The sequence below is a fragment of the Paramisgurnus dabryanus genome, chromosome 22 (genome assembly GCF_030506205.2).
Source record: "Paramisgurnus dabryanus chromosome 22, PD_genome_1.1, whole genome shotgun sequence".
In the NCBI taxonomy this organism is placed as follows: domain Eukaryota; kingdom Metazoa; phylum Chordata; class Actinopteri; order Cypriniformes; family Cobitidae; genus Paramisgurnus; species Paramisgurnus dabryanus.
Window position 1 is genome coordinate 15,099,399 of NC_133358.1, and position 26,465 is coordinate 15,125,863.

Here is a 26,465-nt window from a genome sequence, read left to right on the forward strand (position 1 = left end):
ATTAATATTCAGCTTTATCGTAAACATCCAGCAGAGGTCAGTAGAGACTTAATAAACCTGATGTATTTTTAACGTATTCATTTTCTTGTCGTGTCATTCTTTGACTGTATTCTTTTAGCATACGCAGTAATACATAATAGCAAAAAATGTATGTATTTTTAGAATTTTGTGTATTATTGTATTATTTAAACACCGTGTAAAATAAACAGCTGGAAGAATTTAGTTGCGTTCGACCGTACGCTGCGCAGATCAATCGGCTTGTGACGTTAGTGTATCGCGAGCGCGATTCAAAAGCACCACATTCGAAAACGTCTCGCGGTAATACACACCTCTTGTGTTATGATGACGCGCCACGTGTGTCTGCTCGGGAATAAATAAACAGAGACGCGAGCCGCCGACAGTCATTCAGCACATGACTGTCGTGGTACAGTATTAATATTAATACTAATATTAAAATGTGGAACTTGGGCATGCGTCTCTTTGAGCATTGACTTGTGAATGATATGACAGTGTGGGTGACCTTCTGCACGGACACGCTGGGAATGACGGTACAGATGACAATGACAGCAGTCTTTCCAGTTTAACTTCAAACAGCTGCAGGCAGCACTGATGAGACTGGTGCTGATCATCGTTAATATTCATCGTATTCCTTTAAAATAAATGATTTAGCTTATAATGAACTGTCTAACACGGACCGCGTACTGGCCGCTTATTCGGTTTCTACTGCCACTGGCCATCACTAATATAGCCATCGACTTTGGAGAACAGGTAAGATTGGGGGGAATTATGCATTCAACAACACTTTACTTGAACTTCATTGTTGATGTAGAGATGGGTGGCTTGTGTTATAAATGTATGATATTGGGTGCTTTGGTGTGGTGTTTATAGAACTAACTGTTAAATAGAAGCCATTATAGAAATTCTAATGGATTTAATGGTTATAATGGAAACTCTATTGGTTTTCGTGATAATGGTAATGTGTTGGAATTGGTGTAATGTTTTCTGTCCCAGTAGAACCCCATTCAAAACCTCTGGAATAAAACACAAAAACAACACAAAAGGATGTTGTAGTGGTTTTAATGGGAACAGGTGATGGTTCATTGTGTTGTTTGTAAAAAAAAACGATTAGAATTTGTGTAGTTGTGTTAGTTATCAAATGATTTTGATCTGAACCACACATTGTAGCTACCCTTAAGGAAAGAATATCTTTGACTTTTTAGGAAGTGTATACAAAGTCACTCTAGGTAAAGAATTCACTAAGAGGTGTGTAATAGTTTTACATTGTTTTACTGATGCTTTTTTCTTTAGGAGTGTCTGACACAATTCATTTTTTGTATCTGGAATCTCTTCGTAGATTAACAACACATCGTTACAATAGGTTTAAAAGAAGACAATTTATTAAGATATTTTAGGAGTACTGTAAATTGATTACATAACATGTTACCAAGACTGGCACTCCTTTCTAAAAAATTAAGGGCCGGTGAATTAGAGACTAAGATCTGGCTATTAAAGTCAGAGGAAATTTTAAATGTCAGTTTATCTATATAACAGATTACAACCTAGCAGGCATTTCAACATTGAATCAATGTCAGGGTAGCCTGGTTAGCCAGACCTACATCAAGATGTAAGGTCTGGCAACTCTTCACACAAACGGCTCAATGCAAGGGGCGGGATATAAGGTTGTCCCTCAAAATGCCTCTGCACGCAATAGGATAGCGCTATGACCAATCAGAGCAACGAAGAACGAAGTTTTCAAGTAGGAACCGTTGCAGCTCTGTCGTCATCATGTTAAGCCCGCCCCACAGACGCTACACACGATGTGATTGGCCTGACCAAATTTTGGTTTTTGGAGCTGTTAAAGGTGCTCTAAGCGAATTGAAGCGTTTTAGACCATAAAACATTTTTTGTTACATACCGGAAACATCTCCTCACTATCTGCTTGCTGCCTGTCCGCTGATCAAACTGTAAAAAAACGCGATCTCTGTAGACAGCCCAGGCTTCACAAACGGCAATATCAACAAATGGCCAAACCTAGCATCACAAAACAAAACAAAGTATTCCAGCCAATAAACGACAAGAAGGATTTGGGGGTGGGGGTTGGGCGCGTTCATGAAAGCACGGAAGGGAGGGGGAGGGGGAGGAGTTAGCTACGCTCTGTCTGTTTGAAAACAGTTCAAACATCAACAGGAAGTGACGTCGCACATTATTCGCTTAGAGCGCCTTTAAGTGTATTGTGAGTGCCTAGACTAAACCCTGGCAGCAAATATATTTTGCGGCCGCTAGGGTGCGTCTAGATTTCTAGGCTAATGTCAGGGATCAGTGTTGAACAAACAACTGACATTATTTCAACCAAATTTCAACATTGATTTTTAAGCATTTTATTAACTTTTTGCACCCCATTAGCATTAAGAGTTGTTGCAACGTTGTGTCAACTTTGAACAAACAACTGACATTATTTCAACCAAATTTCAACGTTGATTTTTAAGCATTTTATTAATCTTTTGGACCCGTTTAGCAATAACTGTTGTTGCAACGTTGGATCAACTTTGAACAAACAACTGACATTATTTCAACTAAATTTCAACGTAAATTTTTAAAAAAACATTTAATCTTTTGGACCCGTTTAGCATTTACTGTTGTTGCAACAGTGTATCAACTTTGAACAAACAACTGATATTATTTCAACCAAATTTCAACGTAAATTTTTAAGCATTTTTTTAATCTTTTGGACCCGTTTAGCATTTACTGTTGTTGCAACGTTGTATCAACTTTGAACAAACAACTGACATTATTTCAACCAAATTTCAAAGTTGATTTTTAAGCATTTTATTAACCTTTTGGACTCGTTTAGCATTACCTGTTTTTGCAACGTTGTATCAACTTTGAACAAACAACTGACATTATTTCAACCAAATTTCAAAGTTGATTTTTAAGCATTTTATTAACCTTTTGGACTCGTTTAGCATTACCTGTTTTTGCAACGTTGTATCAACTTTGAACAAACAACTGACATTATTTCAACCAAATTTCAAAGTTGATTTTTAAGCATTTTATTAACCTTTTGGACTCGTTTAGCATTACCTGTTTTTGCAACGTTGTATCAACTTTGAACAAACAACTGACATTATTTCAACCAAATTTCAACGTTGATTTTTAAGCATTTTATATACCTTTTAGAACAGTTTAGCATTAATTGTTGTTTTAACATGGTCTCAACGTTGAACAAACAACTGACATTTTCCTACCAAATTTCAACATTGAAGGTCAGTCATATGCCTGCTGGGAACAGTTACTCTACGCACAGAAATAGGACACACATGTGAAATAGGATGCACCTTAACTTTTGCCAAGGGAACAGTGACTAAACAGTCTGTGTACATACTGTACTGTATGAATGAGAGGACAGTATTCGTGTTGTGTAACCCTGTGAGTTTATTTATAGGATCAGTTTTATAGTCTTTATTGTCTCTGACCTCTCCACCGGTAGTTAAAAATAAAAATTAGTTCTACGAATCCTGGGCTGTTCTGTTGTTTTGGCATTGTACTACTTTATCTGTTTTATTGTAATAATTGCGTGCATGTGTCTGTGAAGGTTTGTGTTGTTAATTATATAAATAGATTATGTTAAAATAGAAATTGATAGAATAATAAATAGAAACGACGGAACAAACTACGGTTTAACTACGGTAGCATTTTTAACTGTGTGTTTCAAATGCTTTTTAAAAGTATGCAAATTTGGTTTATAAAAATGGCTGTTTCTAGACATTTTATCTGTTTTTCCATTGAGGAAGACGTTTGAGTCACATAGCATTTAGTAATAGTATATTTAAAGCTGCATGCCAAGACAAGCATTACTAATACTATTGCGCATGCTTTAGGTTCATCTCACTGTTTGTTCTAGGGATGTAGATGAAACCTTAAATTCTACAACTTGATGAAGAAAAAGATTTGACATTTTATCTTTCAAGGTGCAGTGTGTAAATTTTAGCGGCATCTAGTGGCGAAGTTGCGAATTGCTACCAACGGCTAAGTCCACTGCTCACCCTTTGCTTTTAAAACACTTTGGGGTGGTTTCCCGGACCAGGATTAGCTTAATCCAGGACTAGGCCTTAGTTTAATTAGGAAATATAACTAGTTTTAACAAACATGCCTTACTAAAAACTAGGGATGCACCGATACCGATACTGGTATCGGGTATCGGCCTCGATACCACATTTTCTAAAGTACTCGTACTCGTTAAAAGTCCCCCGATACCTGGAATCGATACCACGGTCTGAGATATGTCTATATTTGAGCGGCGTGTAAGGGGTTAATGCCTCTTCTGTTGCCCAAAGAGGCAGAGTTTACAACAAACTGGAAAACTAGCCCTTTGTTTTTTTGTTAAATTATATGACTAAAGCTGTTACCTGTAAATTTAAATCATGTTTTTTTATTAAGTACTTGGTATCGGCAAGTACTGAAATGCAAGTACTCGTATTCGTATTCCAAAAAAGTGGTATCGGTGCATCCCTACTAAAAACATTACCTGTGTGCATTTTGAGGTAAAACAAAGGGCACTGATGTATTTTAAGATATGTCAGTGCAAGTTATTTTCAGTTTGGAGAGCTCTTAAAAGTGTTTAAGTCTAGGACGAGTCTAATCCCTGTCCGGGAAACCGCCCCATAGAGAAGCTACGGTAGCCGCCACCGTACAAACATGTCATTGACAGAGACAACTTAGTAAAATAAATTTCTGTTAAGGGCTTCTGTAGAAAAATGGCAGCACAAAATGGCAACTTCCGTGTAAGGGGACCCTCAGTGTATGTAGATAAAAAGGTCTCGTTCAAGGTAATAAACACATAACGGTTCATTATGAAAGGTCTTAATACACCCCTGATAATATAGTTTTGTATATTATTTTGCATTTCTGTCAAGAGATCCTTCTAAAAATTACACACTGCACCTTTAAGTGACGGAAATAAATCTAGGTTTTGAGATCATCACGGCATTTTTTAATTTGCTCTAGAAACCCACTGTAACACTCAGGTTTTGTTCGAAAAATGTGAAACTTATTATCAAGTGTCTGAGTTTATATAAGATTATCATATCAATTACAAATATTTAACCTCTATTTATGTTTACAGGCCTTGAACAGAGGTATAGCTACTGTGAAAGAGGACAAAGTGGAGATGTTGGCCAGTTATGGTCTGGCATATTCGCTTATGAAGTTCTTCACTGGACCCATGAGCGACTTTAAAAACGTGGGACTCGTGTTCGTCAGCAGCAGGAAGGAGCGAATGAAGGCCATCCTGTGCATGGTCGTGGCTGGGGTCATTGCTATTATCCTTCACGTTCTCATAGGTGTGTCTGTTTTCAAAGACATTTTCATGATTCAGAATTGCAGTGAGCATTCACTCTGAAGACAATCTTGATTTTCAGTTGCACTGCTGCATGGAAGTCGTATTTAGATTCTGTTGAATTGTGCATTTTTATGAATTTGTATGACTTCATATCACGTCAAGAATATCTCGCACTGCATTCTGCTGTTTTTTTTTCAAGAAATGAAAACCAAAATTTTATGTGTAGTATGTCATGTGGATAATACTCATAACATATTGTTCATCTGGCATCACATAATCTTTCAGACATTTAAACACAAAGCAGTAAAATTAAATAAAATATTTTCCCCCAGCTTACACAGATCTGGGCTATTACATTATAAATAAACTCCATCATGTGGATGAATCAGTCGGAAGCAAGACGAGAAGGGCCTTCTTGTACCTGGCAGTATTTCCAATATTAGATGCAATGGTAAGGTTCATTTCTTAAAATCTCTGACCTGAAATTACAGGTTGTGGACACTATAATGCATTGTTTACTAAAAGAGATTCAGAATGGAATGCTAGCATACTGCATACTACGGAGTGTACTTTTTTATGGCATATCTAACACTATGAATTCAAAGAAAGGGTGTGTCACATGACCTTGTCTAAATGTCTGTTGAAAAACCAGATGAAGGGATGAAATGGCATATTATGTTACGGTTCATCGCTGGAAATGAAAGGTTAACATTATGGTACAACATCTTTTTACACAATCAGAAATAAAGGTAAAAAAGCGTGTATTTCAGAAACCTCACCTTTGTACCTAAAGGGAGCATATTAGTACCTCAAAGGTACATATTGTTACCAAATGTATACATATCTGCATACAAAGGTACTTAACTTTTCAAAGGCTAGCGTGTTTTTGTGAGAGTGTATTAGATTTATCTGATTATTTTGGTTTGTTTGTTCAATCTTTTGAATCTGGCTTGTTTTTATTTGATTTAAAGGCGTGGATTCATGCTGGCATCCTTTTAAAGCACAAGCACAGCCTGCTGGTGGGCTCTGCGTCTATTTCTGATGTTGTTGTACAGGTAACAATACCAGTGATTTCTTGTATCTATTGGTAATGTCATGGTACTCTGAGATATACCATGGTATTAATGTGGTACTTCCAAAAGTACCCTAAGCTAAAACAATGTAAATGTTACATTTAGTATAGAGTTGAATTTACACAGCTAGTATAAAAACAATATGAAATCCTATATATAAATATATATGTGACCCTGGACCACAAAGTCACACGGGTATATTGTAGCAATAGCCAACTATAAATTGTATGGGTCAAAATGATTTAGTTTTTATGCCAAAAATAATTGGTATATCATATTCCATGAAGATATTTAGTAAATTATCAAAAATGTATTTATCATTAGTAATGTGTTGCTAAAGACTTAATTTGGACAACTTTAAATGTAATTTATTTTTTTATATTTTTTTTGCACCCTCAGATTCCAGATTTTAAAAAAGTTGCATCTCCAAATATTGTCCTATCATAACAAACCATACTTCAAAGGAAAAATTTGACTCTAATGACTGGTTTTGTGGTGCAGTGTGACGCATATATTGCTACATTATAGCTATAAATAGTAAATGCAAATGCATGCAATGCATGTCATCTCTGCTAATTTAAAATTAATTCCTTTCATTTTAAGATTAATTTGCACATTTTCAAAGCCTTTCAACATATTTTAACCAACATTTATTTTTTCTCTCCGTCTGTAGATAATATTTGTGGCAATCCTTCTCCAGAGCAACTTGCAGTGTATCGAGCCTCTTCTTATTCCCATTCTCTCACTGTATATGGGAGCCCTGGTCCGCTTCACTATCGTAGGACTGGGCTACTACTGTAAAGTCCACGCCAACATCCCTAAATCAACCAGCATCGAACATGGGGTAAATTTATCATGCAGCTATATTCCACCATCTGTCATTCAGGTTTTATATGACTTTCCTTCAGGATAAAAACAGGGCAAGCTGGTTTTTGGCTTGTACAGTAGTGGAGCTTTGCTTGTTACTCCAGCTTGGACCAGGAAGAAACAAACACAGTATCTACAACTATAAGCAGGGTTTATTAAAGGGATACTCCAGCCAAATATCAAAATTACCCCATGATTTACTCATCCTCAAGCAATTCGAGATACATATGTCCATCATTTTAAGAGTTAGACATTTAGAGTTATTTTAGTAAATGTCCTTGCTCTTCCAAGCTTTATAATGGGAGAAAACAGGAAACAGCGAACAACAACTGACTTTAAACCCCAAAAATGCATTCATCCTTCACAGAAGTAATCCACATGGCTCCAAAGGGTTAATAAAGGTCTTTTGTGGATAATCGATGCGATTTTTGTAAGAAAAATATCCATATTATTAACTACAATAACTAGCTTCCGGTAACGACTCACACAATTCACATGCAATGTTTATTAAAGGAAAGGTTATTTATTAAAGGTTTTTCAATATTTTACTATGTTCCTACCTTAACTTAGACAAATTAATACATGCCTTTCTTTTTTCAAAGTGCACTTAATCTTTGTACAGCGTCTTGTGAATGTGTTAGCATTTAGCCTAGCCCCATTCATTCCTTAGGATCCAAACAGTGATGCATTTAGAAGCCACTAAACACTTCCATGTTTTCTCTATTTAAAGACTTTTACATGAGTAGTTACACAAGTAAGAATGGTGGCACAAAATAAAACTTTTTTTGGAGCCATAGGAATGAATGGGGCTAGGCTAAATGCTAACACATTCAAGAAGTGCTGTACAAACATTAAAAGTGCACGCATTAAAAAAAGATAGGTATGTATTAATTCATCTAAGTTGAGGTAAGAACATAGTAAAATATTGAAAAACTGTGGTGTTTTCCTTAAACACCTTGGAGCCATGTGGATTACTTCAGTGAAGATGAATGCACTTTTGGGCTTTAAAGTCAGAAGTTATTCCCTGATTCTTGTTTTCTACCATTATAAAGCTTGAAAAAGCATTTACTGAAATAACTCCAAATGTGTTTGTCTGAATTTGAAAGATGATGGACATGTGTATCCCGGATTACTTGAGGGGAGCAAATCATGGGATAATTTTGATATTTGGTTAAAGTATCCCTTTACGCATATCGAATGACGGCATCAGCTTTTCAGGTCGTTGATGGCAGCACTGTTTGCTTGTTATTTCCAGGGAGATGCCACAGTAAAAAAGATGCTTGGTTTTTGGTGGCCGCTTGCTCTCATTTTAGCCACTCAACGCATCAGCAGACCCATCGTCAATCTGTTTGTCTCTCGGGATCTTAATGGCAGCGCTGCATCGACTGAAGTGAGTAGCCATGGGTGTCGCTGTCGATTCAGTAGTAATAACACAAAACACCTTGTTCTTTTTGAATTGTGTGTGAATATGTGTTGCTAGGCGGTAGCTGTCCTCACAGCCACATATCCTGTGGGTCACATGCCCTACGGCTGGCTGACGGAGCTACGAGCCGTATATCCAGCTTTTGATAAGGTAGGTTGTGATGTGTTTTTCTGAGGCTATTCAAACATGGGCGAGATCACAACATATTCTGTTACTTACCCGTTTATCTAAGGGTTTTTTTATTGTAAGGCAGCAAAACCTGTTGTTTTGATGCTACGGGCATGAATGATACTTCAAATCGTGCAACCTGTCGAGGAGCTAAACAACCATTTAGAACATGTTAGCAATTGCATAGCAGTGGCTTGGCAAGCATCGTGGACGTCCTAACAATGCCACAGCGAATTATGCACAGGCAAGCACCACACACTTTCTCCAGAACCTAACTTGTTATTTCACTGTCTTTTGTTGTGTTTCTGATTTTTATATTAAGATTTGTGTTTTTGGTTTGTCTCATTCTTACAATAGATCAAGACCAATACCAAGTAGAGCTGGGTGGTATTTAGCTAAATTGGCTAAAATTGTAATTTTAGGATAAATTGCGATATACGATTGCGATTAGGAAGTATCCTGGTGTTTTGTATTAAGTGTTCAAAGCCTTATGTAACGTGTATTATGAAAATTAAGGGTTTTTCTACTTGTTTGAAATATACAGCTGCAAGCTTACATCTGACCTTGCGCTACAATTTTGGCAGAGCTTCTGTTGCAAAGAATCAGGATCATATAGACGATATAGACGGTATTGTCTCATCGCACATCCCACTTTGGAATAAAAACAGATATGTTACCAAAACGCGATATACCACCCAGCCTTATTAACAAGTGTAATTGTTTTCCTCGTAATATGCCTTCCTCCGTGCCTGTATTACATAATAGTTAAAAATCTGACTCAGGGAAACATTAAACTAAGTGCCAGTGGCTTTGGAAATGTTTCCTTAATACCTGATACAACTTGTTTGGGTTTTTTGTCTCACTAAAAGGGATAGTTCACGCAAAAATGAAAATTCTGTCATTGTTTCTCACCCTCATGTCATTTTAAATGATGGTAAGCTAGCACACAGTTGATTTTTGCAACAGTGGGTACCATCTACTGTGTGCTTACTACACATAAGTCGCGGTTCGTTATACTGTACCTCAGTTCAGAGGTCACGATTCGGAAAAAGCAACAAATAGCAAACGCTATAGATGGTTTCATTTATTTTGAGAAAACGAGTGCAAATTAGTTTGTTATGAGATACAGTATACAGCCTACATTAGTGTACAGCTTCCTTCACTTTTGCATAAGCTGATAAAAAACAAATGAAAAGTTTGGTTTCAAAACGCAATAAATACATTTTGGCTAATTTGGGTAAAAACGTGTTTTCTATACCAAGAAAGTGACAAAATGAAAACCACTGTTTTCTGTTGCAAACTTTCACATAGCATCTTAAGGTTATAAAAACATAAAAAAATGTAATCATAATTTCAAATATTTTTTATAAAAACTGATTATTTTTTCCACATGAATCCATGACAATTTTTTTTCATAAATGCTTTAAATCTATTGAATCAAAATACAAATGTGCATTCATCTTTTTGCCATGTTATATTTATTTAGTTGACTAGTTGTATACACTGATATAACATTAATGACATTAATCAAAACACTTACTTTGTCATATTAAGAACAATGTCATTGCTGCTGTCATCCTTGGGACGTTGTCCCTAAACTTTTTTGACAGCGATCAGCTGTAAAAAAATTTTGGTCCTGCTCGATTTTCGTTGACTTCGAGTAAAATAATGGAAAGTTTTTCATAAGATCCTGGGGTCATTGTGTTAGCATGACAGAAGCTTGATGCTGTCGGGAGAACAAGCAACAGCCGGCATTTTTTCCTTCTCCAGAGTGCCTCTTGCGTAAATTATTCGATGTTGATTGTTGATGGCTTACGTTTCCTCCCCCGCCACAGAAAACCACCACAGGTTTATCACTGCCATCAGAGGCGGAGTTGAACCAAAAAATCTACCGGGAAATTTTGTTTAAAAAAAAAAATAGCCTATGGTATTTGTAGTAAAACTAGGGTAATACAAATCGTAATCAATCTGCCAAAAAAAAAAAAAAAAACATTTTCACAATAATAAAATCATGGCTAATTTTCCTAAGGGAGTAACTATACAAAATCATACCTGTTTGAAAGACGGGGATTCGCACCTGTCAATCAGCTATTACATAACAGAGCGAGGCCAGAGACGAACATGCTCTTAAACAAAAAAATATATAATATATGGAATAATATGTCCATCTTTGAATAACTGTAAGAATACATTTCCTTTAAATATAATTTTTGTCATATAAAGTTTTAAGAGATAATAATGTTTTATCCATTTTATTGTTTATTTAGACTTGTTAGTGCGGTTAAAAGTGCGTTTGGCGCATTTACCTCAGAGTTTATTTCAGTAATATTGCTGTTTTTCCGGTAATAATAATACAATTTACATGTCAATCCTGCTTTCTTGTCTGTTTATTCATTTCATTATGCTGTTATGTTATGTGTGGATATTTATCGCTATATGAGACGTTCATTGCCGATATAAATACTCTCGTCTAATTCAAATCATTTGCGGAATAATGTGTGCATCTTTGAATAACTGTAACAATACAGATCCTTTGAAAATAATTTATTGCCATATGAGACATTTATTATCCTACCGCATACGTAGCCTACTGCTATAAACAGGCGTTCGGCGGCTGTAAACATCAAAGGCCAATAGGCTAAGACATTTGGAGTAGCCGCTTACTTATCCCCATATATTTTTGAAAAGCCTAGACATGGTTGGACCTGCCGAACGGGTTTAGCACTTTTATATACTGTGTTGAGCAGAGAGGCTGCACAGTTTGACCAGTGGGAAGCTGCCGCACATCAGGCCACTAGACGGTGTTCTTATATACGGTAACTCGCAATGTATAACTATTATCAGACCGGCCCTCGCGGCCTCAAAACACTACCGGCCCACCGGGATGACAGAATTACACTGCGGATATTGGATTTTGCGTAACATTAAGAATTTAAAAATAAAAAAATGGCATTTGTCGCGTTTTGGAACCAAACTCTTCAAATATATCTGTAAAGGCATCTCTATTGCATAGACACTTTTAAAGTCTGGAAAATGTAATAGTTCATATAAAAATTGGTTTACATATGATTAAAATACTACTGGCTATTTGTTTGGTACCAAACCATGACATCCATATACAAAAATGGACAAATACACGTACTGTTCCACACGTAGCGCTTACCATTATTTATCAACATATATCTTGTTTTCTGTTCAGCAGAATAAAGATACTTTTGTGTAGGTTTAGAGTCAACATTTAGAGACAATGGCAGAATTTTCATTTTTGTTAAACAGAACCTGCGTGTACCTTAAAGTGCTGCATTTACAGTAGTTTGTAATCGGTGTTCATCTGACAGGCTTGGTTTTTGTGGTTAGTGCCACATTGTTGTGCAGTTTGGTGTCATGTTGTAGGTTCTCATACTTTGATACACAGCATTGCTTTCCCTTTTGTCTATATTTTGTTTTCAAACGGGTTTTTCCACACAAGCAGGATAGATTAGCTATGTAAAAAAAGATAGATTAGCTATGTCTGTGTTTTGTTTGTTTGTTTGTTTGTTTGTTTTGTAGGTTGCTAGATAATAAAAAGTCTGTATTTTTTTTAACAGAATAGCCCTAACAACAAGTTAGCTGCTGGTCAAGAAGTCACCAAATCCCACATCAACAGATTCACCCTTGGCTGCATTCTCCTCTCCTTATCGGTAAGATTTTGAAAATTCTTTAAACGCTTAGGTGATTTTAAAGGGACACTCCACTTTTTTCTAAAATATACCCATTTTCTAGCTCCCCTAGAGTTAAACATTTGATTTTTACAGTTTTGGAATCCATTCAGCTGATCTCTGGGTCTGGCGTTAGCACTTTTAGCTTAGCTTAGCATAATCCATTGAATCTTATTTGACCATTAGCATCATGCTAAAAAATAACCAAAGAGTTGCAATATTTTTTTCTATTTAAAACTTGACGCTTCTTTAGTTACATTGTGTACTAAGACCGACAGAAAATTAAAAGTTGTGATTTTCTAGGCAGATATGGCCAGGAACTATACTCTCATTCTGGCGTAATAATCAAGGACTTTGCTTCCGTAACATGGCTGCAGGAGGCGCAATGATATTACGCAGCGCCCGAAAATAGTCCCCTGCTATTGAAAGATACTAAGGGGACTATTTTCAACTGCTGCATAATATCATTGTTAAGTTTGACAGTGTCAGCAGTTTAAAGATGTTGCAAACATTTTGTTTACTGACAAAAAAAGTTGGGATGACATTTTGGGGTGTGTAGAGAAATGTATCTATGTTGTAAAGAAACAAACATTTAAAAACTTGTCTTCAGACATGTCCAACCAAACTCTGCAGTTTGTTTTTGTTTTCAATGGCATAACTTGTAAATGCCTGTTTCGTAATTATCAGGTGGATTGAATAGTAATGAAAAGGACATGTTGGCAGATATTTCACACCCAGTGAAGATGGCTCGAAAAACATCCTGAAGATGTTTCTTGTTAATGATAGTAAAGATAAAGAAAAACAAGTAATCTGGCAGCGACTATCATTTCTCCAAACAAACCATCCAACAAACAAATTCCAACAGTTCATAAAAATGTATTATGACTTTTATCCTGATGGTTCTTTCCATAAATTATCTCCGTACATGACTACAGAAACACTCTTTAGTTTAAATCCTGTAAAACCCATGAATGTACTAGTTTGCCAAATAACCTGGGTTAGGTGTGCATTTACGTCCTGGTCTGTTACACGCTTTGATGAAAAACAAGCCCAAACCATCTACACACCCAGCACAGCCTGTTCATGTTTTGTTTTTTGCAAAGAAAGGCATAAGAACAAAGTACTTCAGATCGACATCCGTGTCACTTTTACTAATAGGATGTACTGTACTGCATATGGGCAGGAATGGGGTTAGGAAAGTAAAGGATAACAAATGTGGAGCATCTTGCGTAGTAAACAAGTACATTAGGTCTCTGCCAGATTCAATATTTGTGCCAGAAGTAGGGAATGCCCGTGGGCAGGGCGTCAAGCAGACTTGGTCAGTTGCACAATCTAGACTTGCTGGAATCTCTTTTAACAAAGGCACAGTCAAACAAGTACATCCAAAATCACAGACAGCATTATTAAAGAGTGGGAAAAATATGCGCTGTACATAATGCATGTGACGTGAGCATTTGTGTTTTGGATAATGGTGTTTTGACATGCAGATTATATAAGATAGCATGTTTTGTTTGCATTTTGTTTACAGCTTTGTTTCATTATATTCTGGACCCCTCATGTTTCGGAGCTCATCCTGGTTAATGTCATCGGAGTGGACTTGGAATTTGCAAAACTTTGCATCGTTCCACTGAGAATATTTTGCTTCTTTCCTTTCCCAGGTACTCTTATCTTTTTTTTTTTTTTTGATAAAAACCCAGTCTAAAGTAATTTTGTGATTGACTGTTTTCTACATAAAATCATCCTACATAAAGAACACCGTTCTCTTTAATATTGACTGAGTAAGGTCATGTCAAAGATTAAAATTAAACTTATATTTGTGAGGAACGAGACTGGGGAATCTGATGCAAATAAAATTTATTAGAAGAGAGCAGGTAAAGAAACAGAGCAAACTCCACACAGATCTCAGGTAAAGAATAACACAAAAGTCACTCAGGTATCAGTAATCCACGATGGGTCTCGGGGTGTTCTTTAACACAATCGTCACTCGGTTGCAGTAATCCACAATGGGTCTCGGGTGGTTCTTTAACACAATCGTCACTCGGTTTGCGGTAATCCACTTGGGGTGTTCTTTAACACAATCGACACTCGGTTTGCGGTAATCCACTTGGGGTGTTCTTTAACACAATCGACACTCGGTTGCAGTAATCCAAAAAGCGCTCGACCGGATCCAGTCTAAAAGCAAAACACACCGGTGAGCAAGGAAGAGAGAGACACAAAGTACACAGGATGGCACAGTACCGAGAGAGCACGAAGAAGTCAGCTCTAGTCTGAAGACGAGACACGCTGACTGCGGGTGAGGGTAAACATTCACGAGGATATAATCCGCTGTGAGGAGACCAACCGAGAAACGAAAGAGCAGGAGAGAGGAGACACGATCCGAGGGCTTCACACAGATCTCAGCCGAGTCCTGGAGGCGAAACAAAAGGAATAAACAAAACAAAGACCAACATGAGCCGATCAACACACGGCAACGAGCACCCGGAGGAAACTAACGAACGCGCAAGGAGAACAAAACAACTGGACATTAAATAGAGAGAGACAAACGCGAGACAGCTGTGAAAACAATCAGGGATAACGAGAAGGGAGGAGACAGAGAGTGCACACGTGAGAGACAAAAGGTAAACAAACAAAAGTGCAGTTGATCATACCGAAATCCTGACAGTACCCCCCCCCCCCCAAGGCCGGCACTAGACGGCCTGGGAGGGGACTCACCCTGTCGTCGGCGGAGATCCTCGATCAACCCAGGATCCAGAATGTCCCGAGCCGGTACCCAACACCTTTCCTCTGGACCGTATCCCTCCCAGTCCACAAGATACTGAAAACCTCTGCCCCTGCGGCGAACATCTAGTAACTTCCTGACCGAATAGGCAGGGGTACCATCCACTAGTAGAGGGGCGGGGGGTTTGGGGGCAGAGACGGGGGGATTAATGGAGGCAAAAATCACAGGTTTAACCTTGGATACATGGAAAACAGGGTGAACCCGACCAAGGGAGAGAGGTAACTTAAGCTTAACTGTCACTGGACTGACGACCTTGACAATACTGAATGGCCCAAGGAATCGCGGAGCCAGCTTACGAGATGACTCACGGAGAGGCAGATCCTTGGAAGAAAGCCAAACCTTTTGTCCACAGATATAATGAGGAGGAGGTCGCCGGTGACGGTCAGCCGCAGCTTTGATTCGTCTGGAGCTTTGTAATAAGAGTGTTCTAGCTCTCCTCCAAGTGCGTTTGCACCTTTGGACAAAAGCTAGAGCAGACGGAACCGCTGCATCGGGTTCCTGTGATGGGAACAGGGGAGGTTGAAAACCGAGAGAGGCTTCAAACGGGGACAGATTAGTCGAGGAAACAGGGAGAGAATTATGAGAGTACTCGACCCAGGGAAGCTGTAGGCACCATGAGTTCGGATAACGGGACGACAGACAGCGGAGCGTACGGCCGAGATCCTGATTAGCCCGTTCACATTGTCCGTTGGTCTGCGGATGATATCCAGAAGACAAGCTGGCGGTGGCGCCGATCTGTTTACAAAACTCCTGCCAGAAGCGCGAGATGAACTGAGGACCCCTATCTGAAACCACGTCAGTCGGAAGACCATGTAAACGAAAAACGTGATTAATCAGAACCTGAGCCATCTCTTTGGCAGAAGGGAGTTTGGGCAAGGGAATAAAATGGACCGCTTTAGAGAAACGATCCACCACAGTCAAAATAACAGTGTTACCATCAGACTCCGGTAAGCCGGTGACAAAATCAAGGGCTATGTGAGACCAGGGGCGGGAGGGTATGGGCAATGGTTTAAGCAGACCAACAGGTGGTTGATGAGAAGCTTTATTACAAGCACAAACCTGACAGGCTAATACAAACTGTCTGACGTCAGAACCCATAGTGGGCCACCAAAAACGTTGACGGACGGCTGCCAATGTTCTCCGAACTCCAGGATGGCCGACAAACCTGGATTCGTGACACCACCGGACAACATCGGAACGTACCGCCTCGGGAACCCACAGACGACCCACCGGACACCCTTCTGGAACTTCCACCCCTCGTCCAGCCTCCCTCACCCGCTGTTCGATGCCCCAGATGATAGCCCCAACCACCCTCCCCTCCGGGAGAACGGTCTCGGATCGCTCGGGCTCTGAGCTACCGAACAGACGGGAGAGAGCGTCGGGTTTTACGTTCTTAGAACCAGGCCGGTACGAGAGGGTGAAGTTAAAACGATCAAAGAAGAGTGCCCAGCGAGCCTGCCTGGATGTTAATCTCCTGGCTGAACGGATATACTCTAAATTCTTGTGATCCGTCCAGACCAGAAAGGGCTCCGAGGCTCCTTCTAACCAGTGGCGCCATTCACCCAAAGCGAGTCTAACCGCCAACAGCTCCCGGTTACCGATGTCGTAATTACGTTCTGCTGGGTTTAATCTGTGAGAAAAAAAAGCGCATGGATGCACTTTCCCATCAATGTGTGACCGCTGAGACAAGACGGCGCCTACCCCGACATCAGAAGCATCTACCTCTACTATAAACTGGTGAGCCGGATCAGGAATAGAAAGAACAGGTGCAGAGATGAAACGGGACTTCAATTCATCAAAGGCTCTCTGAGCTTCGCTATTCCAACGGAAACCTACTTTAGTCGAGGTAAGAACAGTAAGGGGTTTAGCGATCTGACCAAAATTTCTGATGAAACGCCGATAGAAATTGGCGAAGCCCAGAAATCGCTGTAAATCCTTACGCGTGTCGGGTACTGGCCAATCAGCGACCGCCTTGATCTTAGCGGGATCGGGACGAATTTCTCCAGCAGCGATAACAAAACCCAAGAACGTAACCGACTCCTTGTGGAATTCGCACTTCTCCGCCTTAGCAAATAACTGATTTTCCAATAACCGTTGTAAGACTAGGCGAACATGTTGGGTGTGTACCTGCATAGAAGAGGAGAAGATGAGAATGTCATCTAGATACACAAAGACAAATTTGTTAATCATGTCTCCCAACACTTCATTTACCATAGTCTGGAAGACAGCAGGAGCGTTCGCTAGGCCGAACGGTAAAACGGAGTATTCCCAGTGTCCCGAAGGGGTATTAAATGCTGTCTTCCACTCATCGCCCTCCTTAATGCGCACCAAGTGGTAAGCGTTGCGCAGATCTAACTTGGTGAAGACACAAGCTCCCTGTAGTAATTCGAAGGCAGTTGACATTAAAGGTAAAGGGTATTTATTCTTAACAGTAATGTCGTTTAACCCTCTATAATCAATACAAGGGCGAAGGGAGCCGTCTTTCTTCTTAACAAAGAAAAAACCTGCCCCAGCGGGGGAGGAGGAGCGGCGAATGAGACCGGCGGCAAGAGCTTCGTTTATGTATTTATCCATAGCCTCTCGTTCAGGACCAGAAAGGGAAAAAACCCGACCCTTAGGCGGACAAGTACCTGAGAGGAGTTTGATTTCACAATCATACGATCTGTGAGGAGGTAGGGACATAGCTCGAGCCTTACTGAACACCTGGTGAAGATCAGAGTACTCCGCCGGGACCCCCGAGACATCGACCGCAGGAATCTGTAAAACAGGACAAACAGGACCAGAAGGGGCAGGACCAAGACAAGACACATGACAAGACGATGACCAGGACAGGACAAGACTATTCTGCCAATCAACGTGAGGATTATGTTTGGTTAACCAGTCATGCCCTAAGATGATGGGTGACTGGGAAGAGTGTAACAAGAAAAACTTTAAATCCTCACGATGATTGCCAGAAACAAAAAGACTTACAGAGGGGGTGCAGTGAGTGATCTCTGCCATGTGTTGACCCTTTAACGTAAATGCAGAAATATTCTCAGAGAGAGGCACAGCAGGGATGCCCCAAGACTCAGCTAGAGAAACGTCCATGAAACTCGCCTCGGCACCAGAATCCAGCAAAGCCTGCGAGTGAAACACATGGTTATCATGATGGAGAGAGACAGCCAGTAAGGTACGAGATCCGAGAGAAGAGTTGATCTGAGAAACGCCCACCGATACTCTCGGAGCTACCGGCGGGCAGACCCTTTTACCGGACAGTTCAGAGCCTTATGCCCATGGCGCGTTCGTTCTGTGAGGAACGAGACTGGGGAATCTGATGCAAATAAAATTTATTAGAAGAGAGCAGGTAAAGAAACAGAGCAAACTCCACACAGATCTCAGGTAAAGAATAACACAAAAGTCACTCAGGTATCAGTAATCCACGATGGGTCTCGGGGTGTTCTTTAACACAATCGTCACTCGGTTGCAGTAATCCACAATGGGTCTCGGGTGGTTCTTTAACACAATCGTCACTCGGTTTGCGGTAATCCACTTGGGGTGTTCTTTAACACAATCGACACTCGGTTTGCGGTAATCCACTTGGGGTGTTCTTTAACACAATCGACACTCGGTTGCAGTAATCCAAAAAGCGCTCGACCGGATCCAGTCTAAAAGCAAAACACACCGGTGAGCAAGGAAGAGAGAGACACAAAGTACACAGGATGGCACAGTACCGAGAGAGCACGAAGAAGTCAGCTCTAGTCTGAAGACGAGACACGCTGACTGCGGGTGAGGGTAAACATTCACGAGGATATAATCCGCTGTGAGGAGACCAACCGAGAAACGAAAGAGCAGGAGAGAGGAGACACGATCCGAGGGCTTCACACAGATCTCAGCCGAGTCCTGGAGGCGAAACAAAAGGAATAAACAAAACAAAGACCAACATGAGCCGATCAACACACGGCAACGAGCACCCGGAGGAAACTAACGAACGCGCAAGGAGAACAAAACAACTGGACATTAAATAGAGAGAGACAAACGCGAGACAGCTGTGAAAACAATCAGGGATAACGAGAAGGGAGGAGACAGAGAGTGCACACGTGAGAGACAAAAGGTAAACAAACAAAAGTGCAGTTGATCATACCGAAATCCTGACAATATTTGCATAATTGGATCATGTGACTTTATGCTCAATTAAGTGTCACATATCATATGTTGTTTGGATATCGTACTGTATCGCACCTGTGTGATTTTTGATGTGTGTGTTTTGCAGTGACGGTTCGAGCTCATCTGACGGGTTGGTTAATGACACTGAAGAAAACCTTTGTGTTGGCACCCAGTTCAGTGCTGCGTATTATTGTGCTCATTGGAAGCCTTTTGGTGCTGCCTTACATGGGGTTAGTAAACACCTTACGACCGCCCTGTCTGGGACCTGTATTTCCATTTTTTTGTCTGATGCCAAGCATAACACACACATTGCAGCATTATAATTGTTACACTCATTAGGCCCTATTTTAACAATCTAAGTGCATTGTCTAAAGCGCACAGCGCAACGTCTAAATGGGCGTGTCCGAATGCACTTTTGCTAATTTAACGACGGGAAAAATGGTTTGTGCGCTATTTTTTTTTAATGATTAATGGGAGTATTTTGGGCGTAACGTGCAATAAACCAATGAGAGTCTCAGCTCTCTCATCCCCTTTAAAAGCCTGTTGCGCTGGCGCTATGTCTAATCCCTATTTAGATGACGGACTTTGTAAACTGAAAAACTAAGCGGAGGAAGAAGATCCCCAGTTTAAGATTAATGTTAAATAATTGTGTTGTTTTACACTTGTATTGAAATTGTTATTTTTTCATTAAAACCTTTAAAACCCGTTTTCTTTTAGTCATGGAAGTAAAAAAGCAGGCTTTTAATTGCTGTAAATGTATGGCTATCCAATATCATCAAAAAATTATTTACAAGTATGTAAGAAAAGGTTTGTACTGTAAAAATACTTTATTTGTAACAAACATGAGATAAAGAATTTACAAACGGCCCTCCACAAGGTTCAGCACTTGGACAGCGTCAGTTTTTTTTAAGCATTACTTAAAAATGTTTCTCATCTCACCATATCCACAGGTACAGAGTCATCATATACAATAAATCCGTGAGGTAGCATTAAAAAAAACATTTAAAAACAGATGCATTTGTTTAAAGCAAAGCATTTATTTACTTAACAGGCTACAGGTGAAGCAACTCTTTGCGCCTTCTAACATCTCATAATAATTCCTCATTTATGTCCAAGAGACTCAATAATAATCTTTTACATTCAATCCTTTAATCTTTCATATTTAAAAGCGTTTTTGTGCTGCTGCGCATTCATGTATGTGTTAAGCAAACCCGCGTTGTCGTCCCGTTTAGGCGCATATTACTAATGCGTTCTTTAAATAACAAAAAAACATATTGCGCCATTAACTTTAGACTTTAGACCAGGTTTTTTTTTGATCAATGGCGTAGTCTATTTTATTTGCCTCAAAATAGCAACGCGCCAACAATGCGCCTGAACACACCTCGTTTTCAGACCAGAACGCCCATGGGCGCAAAAGGGGGCGCAAATGCATTTGCTATTTAAACAACGCGGCGCTAAACGTGAAAATTACAATTGCGCAGGGTGGAAACTAGCAAATGACACTTGCGTCGCGCATTGCGCTGCATTGCGCCGGGTGTAAGATAGAGCCCATTATCTTTGAATTTAAATTAAAAAGTCTAATGATTTTGTAGAATATGCTAAATACATTACAAATTCAGGAAAACTGCTTTAAAATATCAATGTCCTTTTTTCTCTGCTCAGACTGATATCTGTGACCTTATTAGCTGTCACGTTGCATCAAAATGTTTTTGTTGTTTGTATCATGGCTCCATAACTTATGCAAACAGGTAGAGCATGTTGCAAACCAAACTGTCACCTACAAGACACTTATCTTCAGTTTTTTTTGTTGATGATGTTAATGATAAAATACAGTGATACATTATTTTAAAGTGTTAGTATTTTAGTTTTTGTTCACATCTGCTCTGTTTACACCGGGTATTAATATGTGTTTTGGTCAATTGGATCACTTGCGTACGAGAGAGACGCATGTCCGTTCACACCTGGTGTTTTAATCCGTCTCTTTGGTCCACTTTCGACTGATTACTTTGATGGGATGGTCTATGGGTGAGTTGTTAAAACACAAGCAAAAGAAACTGCAGTGCACTAGTTAGTAAACATGCTGCACAATGGCTCCAAATACCAACACTTGCGATATTGGCTACTTGAGAGCACGTTAACACACACTAAACCAACACTTTCTTGAATACAGCGTTGGAGCGGTATTGAAGGCTAAGCGTATCCCATCATGCATCATGTTCTGGATATAAAATGTAAGACTTTTGCCAAAATCTCACGTGATGTCATGGAAACTTTTAATTAAGTTAATAAGTTAATGAATGGATTTTACATTTTGGTAGTAAAAAGGAAATGTTCCACATTTCATTGGTGCAAACATTATGTGTTTTGTAAAAAAAAAACATCTGCAACTGCTTTTATCAAATTAAAACAGCCTTAATGCTGTATTCAGGGACAACTGAATAAACAATAAACTTTAATAAAGTTGCCTGCACAAAATGAAGAGTTTTTAAAGGTGCAAAGATTTCTGCTTCTGAAAGTTTCAGATATGTGTAGATAGTAATCTTTGAATGCTCATTTATTGATTGTTTTGTTTATGTGTTAATTTTATTTAAATAAAAACTTAAAAATATATATTTTAAGTAGCCTAAAAAAAAAAAACTATTACGTTTTGGTGCAAATTGCTGCCACTACCTGGATAATTTTTTTTACACTTGCTTAGTGTGTCCCATCGGGTAAATAACTTTTACATGTACGCTTGGGATCTTACGTCATGTACAGTAAGTAGTCAAGTGGTCAAGTGCAAAGACCGCAGGTGTGGTTATTTGGACGCAGTCAAAGCAATCCGAACAATTGATGAAATAAGCTTGTGCAACTTTCACATGGTTGCAAATCGAAACAACAATGAGAGAGGCGCCGAACAGCCGCTTTAGTTTGATCAGTGATAGCCTACAGACCGTGCCAAACACTGTTGATTCGTGCTGAAAGTCAGGACTGATGGACAAACATTGTGCTCGTACATCACACATAAGATCAATAGGTCGAGAGTAGGTGGTCTTTTGTGGCTGCATTCGACCACATGAGCGTCTACACCACAAAGCATTCAGGTCGTTTTTGACTACTTCTGAATGTGGGCAAAAGTGGAAAACGCTTTACACCCTGTTTACACCCATATTTAACGTCGTCCACTTGTGATCTGATCGACCAGAAAGCATATTAATACCAGGTGAAACAGCCTCTTAAAGTTTTTTTCATTGTGCAGGGTACATGGTGGCACACTGGGAGTCGGATCATTGCTGGCAGGATTTGTAGGAGAGTCAACCATGGTTGCAATTGGTGCCTGTTATGTATATAGAAAACGGGTGAGTACCCATTGAGCTGTAAACTAACAAATGTTATATAGCTACCCTACTGAAGACCAGCAAAAGCTGGTTTAAGCTGGTCGCTAAGCTTGGTTTTAGCCGGTTTTGCTGGTCTAGCTGTGTTTTGGTCACTTAGCTGGTCAGGCTCGAAGACCAGCGGACCCACCTGCTTGACCAACTTTGCCAGGCTGTGAGGACCAGCTTAAACCAGCTACTGCCTCCTTAAACCAGATAAAACCAACTACCAGCTTATGCTGGCCTTAGCTGGATTTTTCAGTAAGGTAATGTCCTACAGTTAGAGGTGAAGTGAAATAAAACTAGCTGCATCATTAAAGGAAAGAAATCCCGCCTATTTGACTTTATTCTGCCACAAACTTGGTTTCACCCCAAACTCACACCATTTATTGACCCAGATAAAAATGCTACATATAGCTTACTCACAGTTGCATGTTAAATAGATAAGAGCCGATTTTTAACATGCACACAAAAACATTACCTCAAGTGTAACTTATGAAAGTCAGAAGTATTGTTTTTTCACTGAGCTCCATCAGAAGTTAAAATGCAGATATTCACGTGATGGTATGTTCAAGAAGTACCTGCAGTATTTTACAGTATTATTTCTTACTTTTGTAGAAGAAAACCCCAGGTCCTAAAAAGGTTGTGGAAGATAACTCCTCCCCAATGAATGAGATCACTTCAAGGTTGGATGCCCTTGAAGAAGAGAACGAGATGATAGAAGAAGATGAAAATAAGAGGATCGATGAAGATGAGAATGAAAGGATGGAAGAAAATGCGAATGAGAGGACAAATGAAGATCCAAATGAGAAAACCGAAGAAGATGGGAATGAGAGGATGGGAGAAGATGAATGAATCCAAGGATAAAACAGTCAAATGTCTTTATTGGATCTGAAAAATAACTACTGATCAAAATGAATGTTTCTATTTCACTCCCAAATACCAGTGAAACTGTCAGTCGACAGATGCTTGAATGGGGTGAATGAACAGATTAGACAAATATCGGCACATGTGTCTACAACAGACGCACTCCTGCACTTATGCAATCTGTTTGCACTGAGGCATATTTACACAACGTTTTACAAAGGTCCTTTTTTGCCAAATGTATGCATTGTTGTCGTATATCTTAGTCATTGATGCAAGGACTGCATCAAGATGTATTCGAAACTGAACTGTTATCTGAAAATAGTTGAGATACTGTCCGTTTTCCTCGGACCTTGAAACGCACAATTAGTACACTTGGAGTATATTATGAGTCCTACTGGTGACTTCAACTTTTTTATGTGTATTACAAATGGTTTATTCTTGTAGTTGTTATAACTTAAACCGTTCTAAATGTCAAAATGATTGCGCTTTTGGGATCACCCTTCTATGTAGACTATTTGTGATCTTGGATACAAAACCATAAGTCACGCAGGTATATTTGAAGAGTTTCGTTGCAAAACTAGATAACTACGTTTTTTTTTTTTTTCAGAAATCTCATTTTTTGGTTGTGCATTCCAATTAATATCAATTTAACTGCAGTTGGTTTGTTTTGATTAAAACCTTAATAACTTAAAAAATACAGCTAAGTATCACCATAAAACAAAATAATAACATGACAGCATCGTAATAAACATGTTTTGTGAAAAATTTTAAGTTTTGCAACGAAACTCTTCATTTGTAGCAATAGCCTGTATTGGTCAAAATTGTCGATTTTTCTTTTATGTCAAAAATTATTAGGTAAAGATCATGTTCCATTAAGATTAAGTTCCATAAAATTAAGTTTTGTATATTTTCTACTGTTATATAAATAATATATAAAAAAATTATTTATCATTGGTAAAACATGTTGCTAAGGACTTCACTTGGACAACTTTAAAGCAGGGTTATCACAGGTCCTTGAAATCGAAGTTTGTGAATCTGGGGGAAAAAATCAAGGCCCTGGGAAGTTTTTGAAAATATACATACATAGATACAAGCCATTGAAACTGCTTGAATCTATTTTATGCAAAAAAATTCATATTATTCCCTGTGTAGTGTAGGATAATATTTTTATAAAAAATTAAGCACACGTGCTAAACTGTTCGCTTTTATCTTCTGTATGCGAATGTTGATTCATACCAAAATGCTTTTTTGCATAGTTGTGTTTGAAATGAAAACGTCTCGGGTTACGTACGTAACTGTTGTTCACTGAGAAGGGAACGAGACGCTGCATCTCTCTTGCCATACTTCCTGCGTCCCTGTAACGCCGTCTTTGGCAATATTTCAGATAGTGATATACTTCCTGGCTCCCGCGTCACCCTGTCTTTGTCGTTAAGCCTCACCATTGGTTGAATTTGATATACACGTTCAGACGCACTTACCTCTGAAGGCGTCCCCAAAGTGTCACCGCAGTGACGCAGCGCGAGTTCCCTCAAAAGGGAACTGTTACAATGTATCTTAAAAGGTAACACGATGTAACCTTGCTCTCAGTCGAAATGTGTACTCCTTGAATTTGAGGGTATTGGATCTGGAAAGTCCTTGAAAGGTCCTTGAATTTGAAGTAAACTAATGTGTGGGAACCCTGAAAGGTGATTTTCTCAATATTTGACATCCTCAGATTCCAGATTTTCATATTTGTGTCCTGGCCAAATATTGTTTATCCTAACAAACCATACATGGAAAGCTTATTTATTCAGCTTTCAGATTAATAAAAAATTGACTCTATGACTGGTTTTGTGGTCCAGGGTCACATTTATTCAGGGTTTTAGCCTTTGTCTATTCATGATTATTTATGTTCATGCCTTTCTGATCCAGTATTAGCCATACTGCATGTCTCTTTTAAACTAACTGGGACCATATAATAAAAGCCATTTACAATTTTTTAGGATGTTTTTTGTTTACCTTATTATAATGTCTTTCTTTATAGCTGCCTGTTGCAAAACTAAAAGAGATGTTCCTTAGCCAAACTATTGTATCTGTCAGCACATACACAAACTGAAATCATAAAAGCATTCAAATGCTTTAAATAAATGTTTTTTTAAGCTGTTCTTTATTCATTTCTGTTTATTTTAAATTCAGTACTTTTAAGTCATGTTTAATTGTATTACCTCTCGTAATTCAGTTCTTGTCCATTCAGAACAATATCCATTTTTAATAACCAATGCTGCATCACCAAGCACTATTTTTATCCAACAAACCTTATTCAGTGTTAATCTGTCATTTATAAATACAAAAAAACAAAAGCAAAACAAACCACCAATAAAAATAATGACCATACTGTGCATTTGTTCTGGCTTGTTGTGCAAGTAGTTGTAGCTTAACTCTCCGTAATGAGCTAAACGTTAATTTAAAAGCTTCTTGGCGTCCGAGGCAAAACCTCAAGAGCAGTGCGTATTACCTGCCTGTAAACGTGATTTATACTGTAAGTCACTTTCAGCATTTAAGAACATAAATGTAAACATACATAACAATGACATTACTTATATAACAGTCTAACTAGCTGTTAATGCTCATTCGCTGTACAAAGCCTCAAATTCATGTGTGACCCTGTCTGTGAAATCCTTAAGTCTCAATGGAATTATGAGATTAGGAGCATCAAAGTTTGATTTCAAACATTAAAATGGCATTACCCAGACAGTATTAAAGATATCAAGGTGCTA

General features: G+C 38.9%; 1 protein-coding gene across 1 annotated transcript; it reads left to right on the forward strand.

Moving 5' to 3' along the window:
* Nucleotides 1-388: 388 nt before the first annotated feature.
* Nucleotides 389-25,845, forward strand: ankha (ANKH inorganic pyrophosphate transport regulator a). The gene is made up of 12 exons (XM_065294891.1): nt 389-768; nt 5,123-5,339; nt 5,671-5,789; nt 6,310-6,393; nt 7,085-7,255; nt 8,534-8,668; nt 8,759-8,851; nt 12,457-12,549; nt 14,096-14,225; nt 19,596-19,719; nt 22,728-22,827; nt 23,461-25,845. The coding sequence occupies exons 1-12, from the start codon at nt 676-678 to the stop codon at nt 23,695-23,697; spliced, it is 1,596 nt and encodes a 531-aa protein (XP_065150963.1). The 5' UTR covers nt 389-675; the 3' UTR covers nt 23,698-25,845.
* The last annotated feature ends 620 nt before the right edge of the window (nt 25,846-26,465 follow it).

Coding starts and splice junctions, on each gene's coding strand:
- ankha (XM_065294891.1), top strand. CDS start 676: ATGAACTGTCTAACACGGACCGCGTACTGGCCGCTTATTCGGTTTCTA. Junction 8,669..8,758: donor GCAGCGCTGCATCGACTGAA/GTGAGTAGCCAT, acceptor ATGTGTTGCTAG/GCGGTAGCTGTCCTCACAGC. Junction 12,550..14,095: donor GCATTCTCCTCTCCTTATCG/GTAAGATTTTGA, acceptor TTTTGTTTACAG/CTTTGTTTCATTATATTCTG.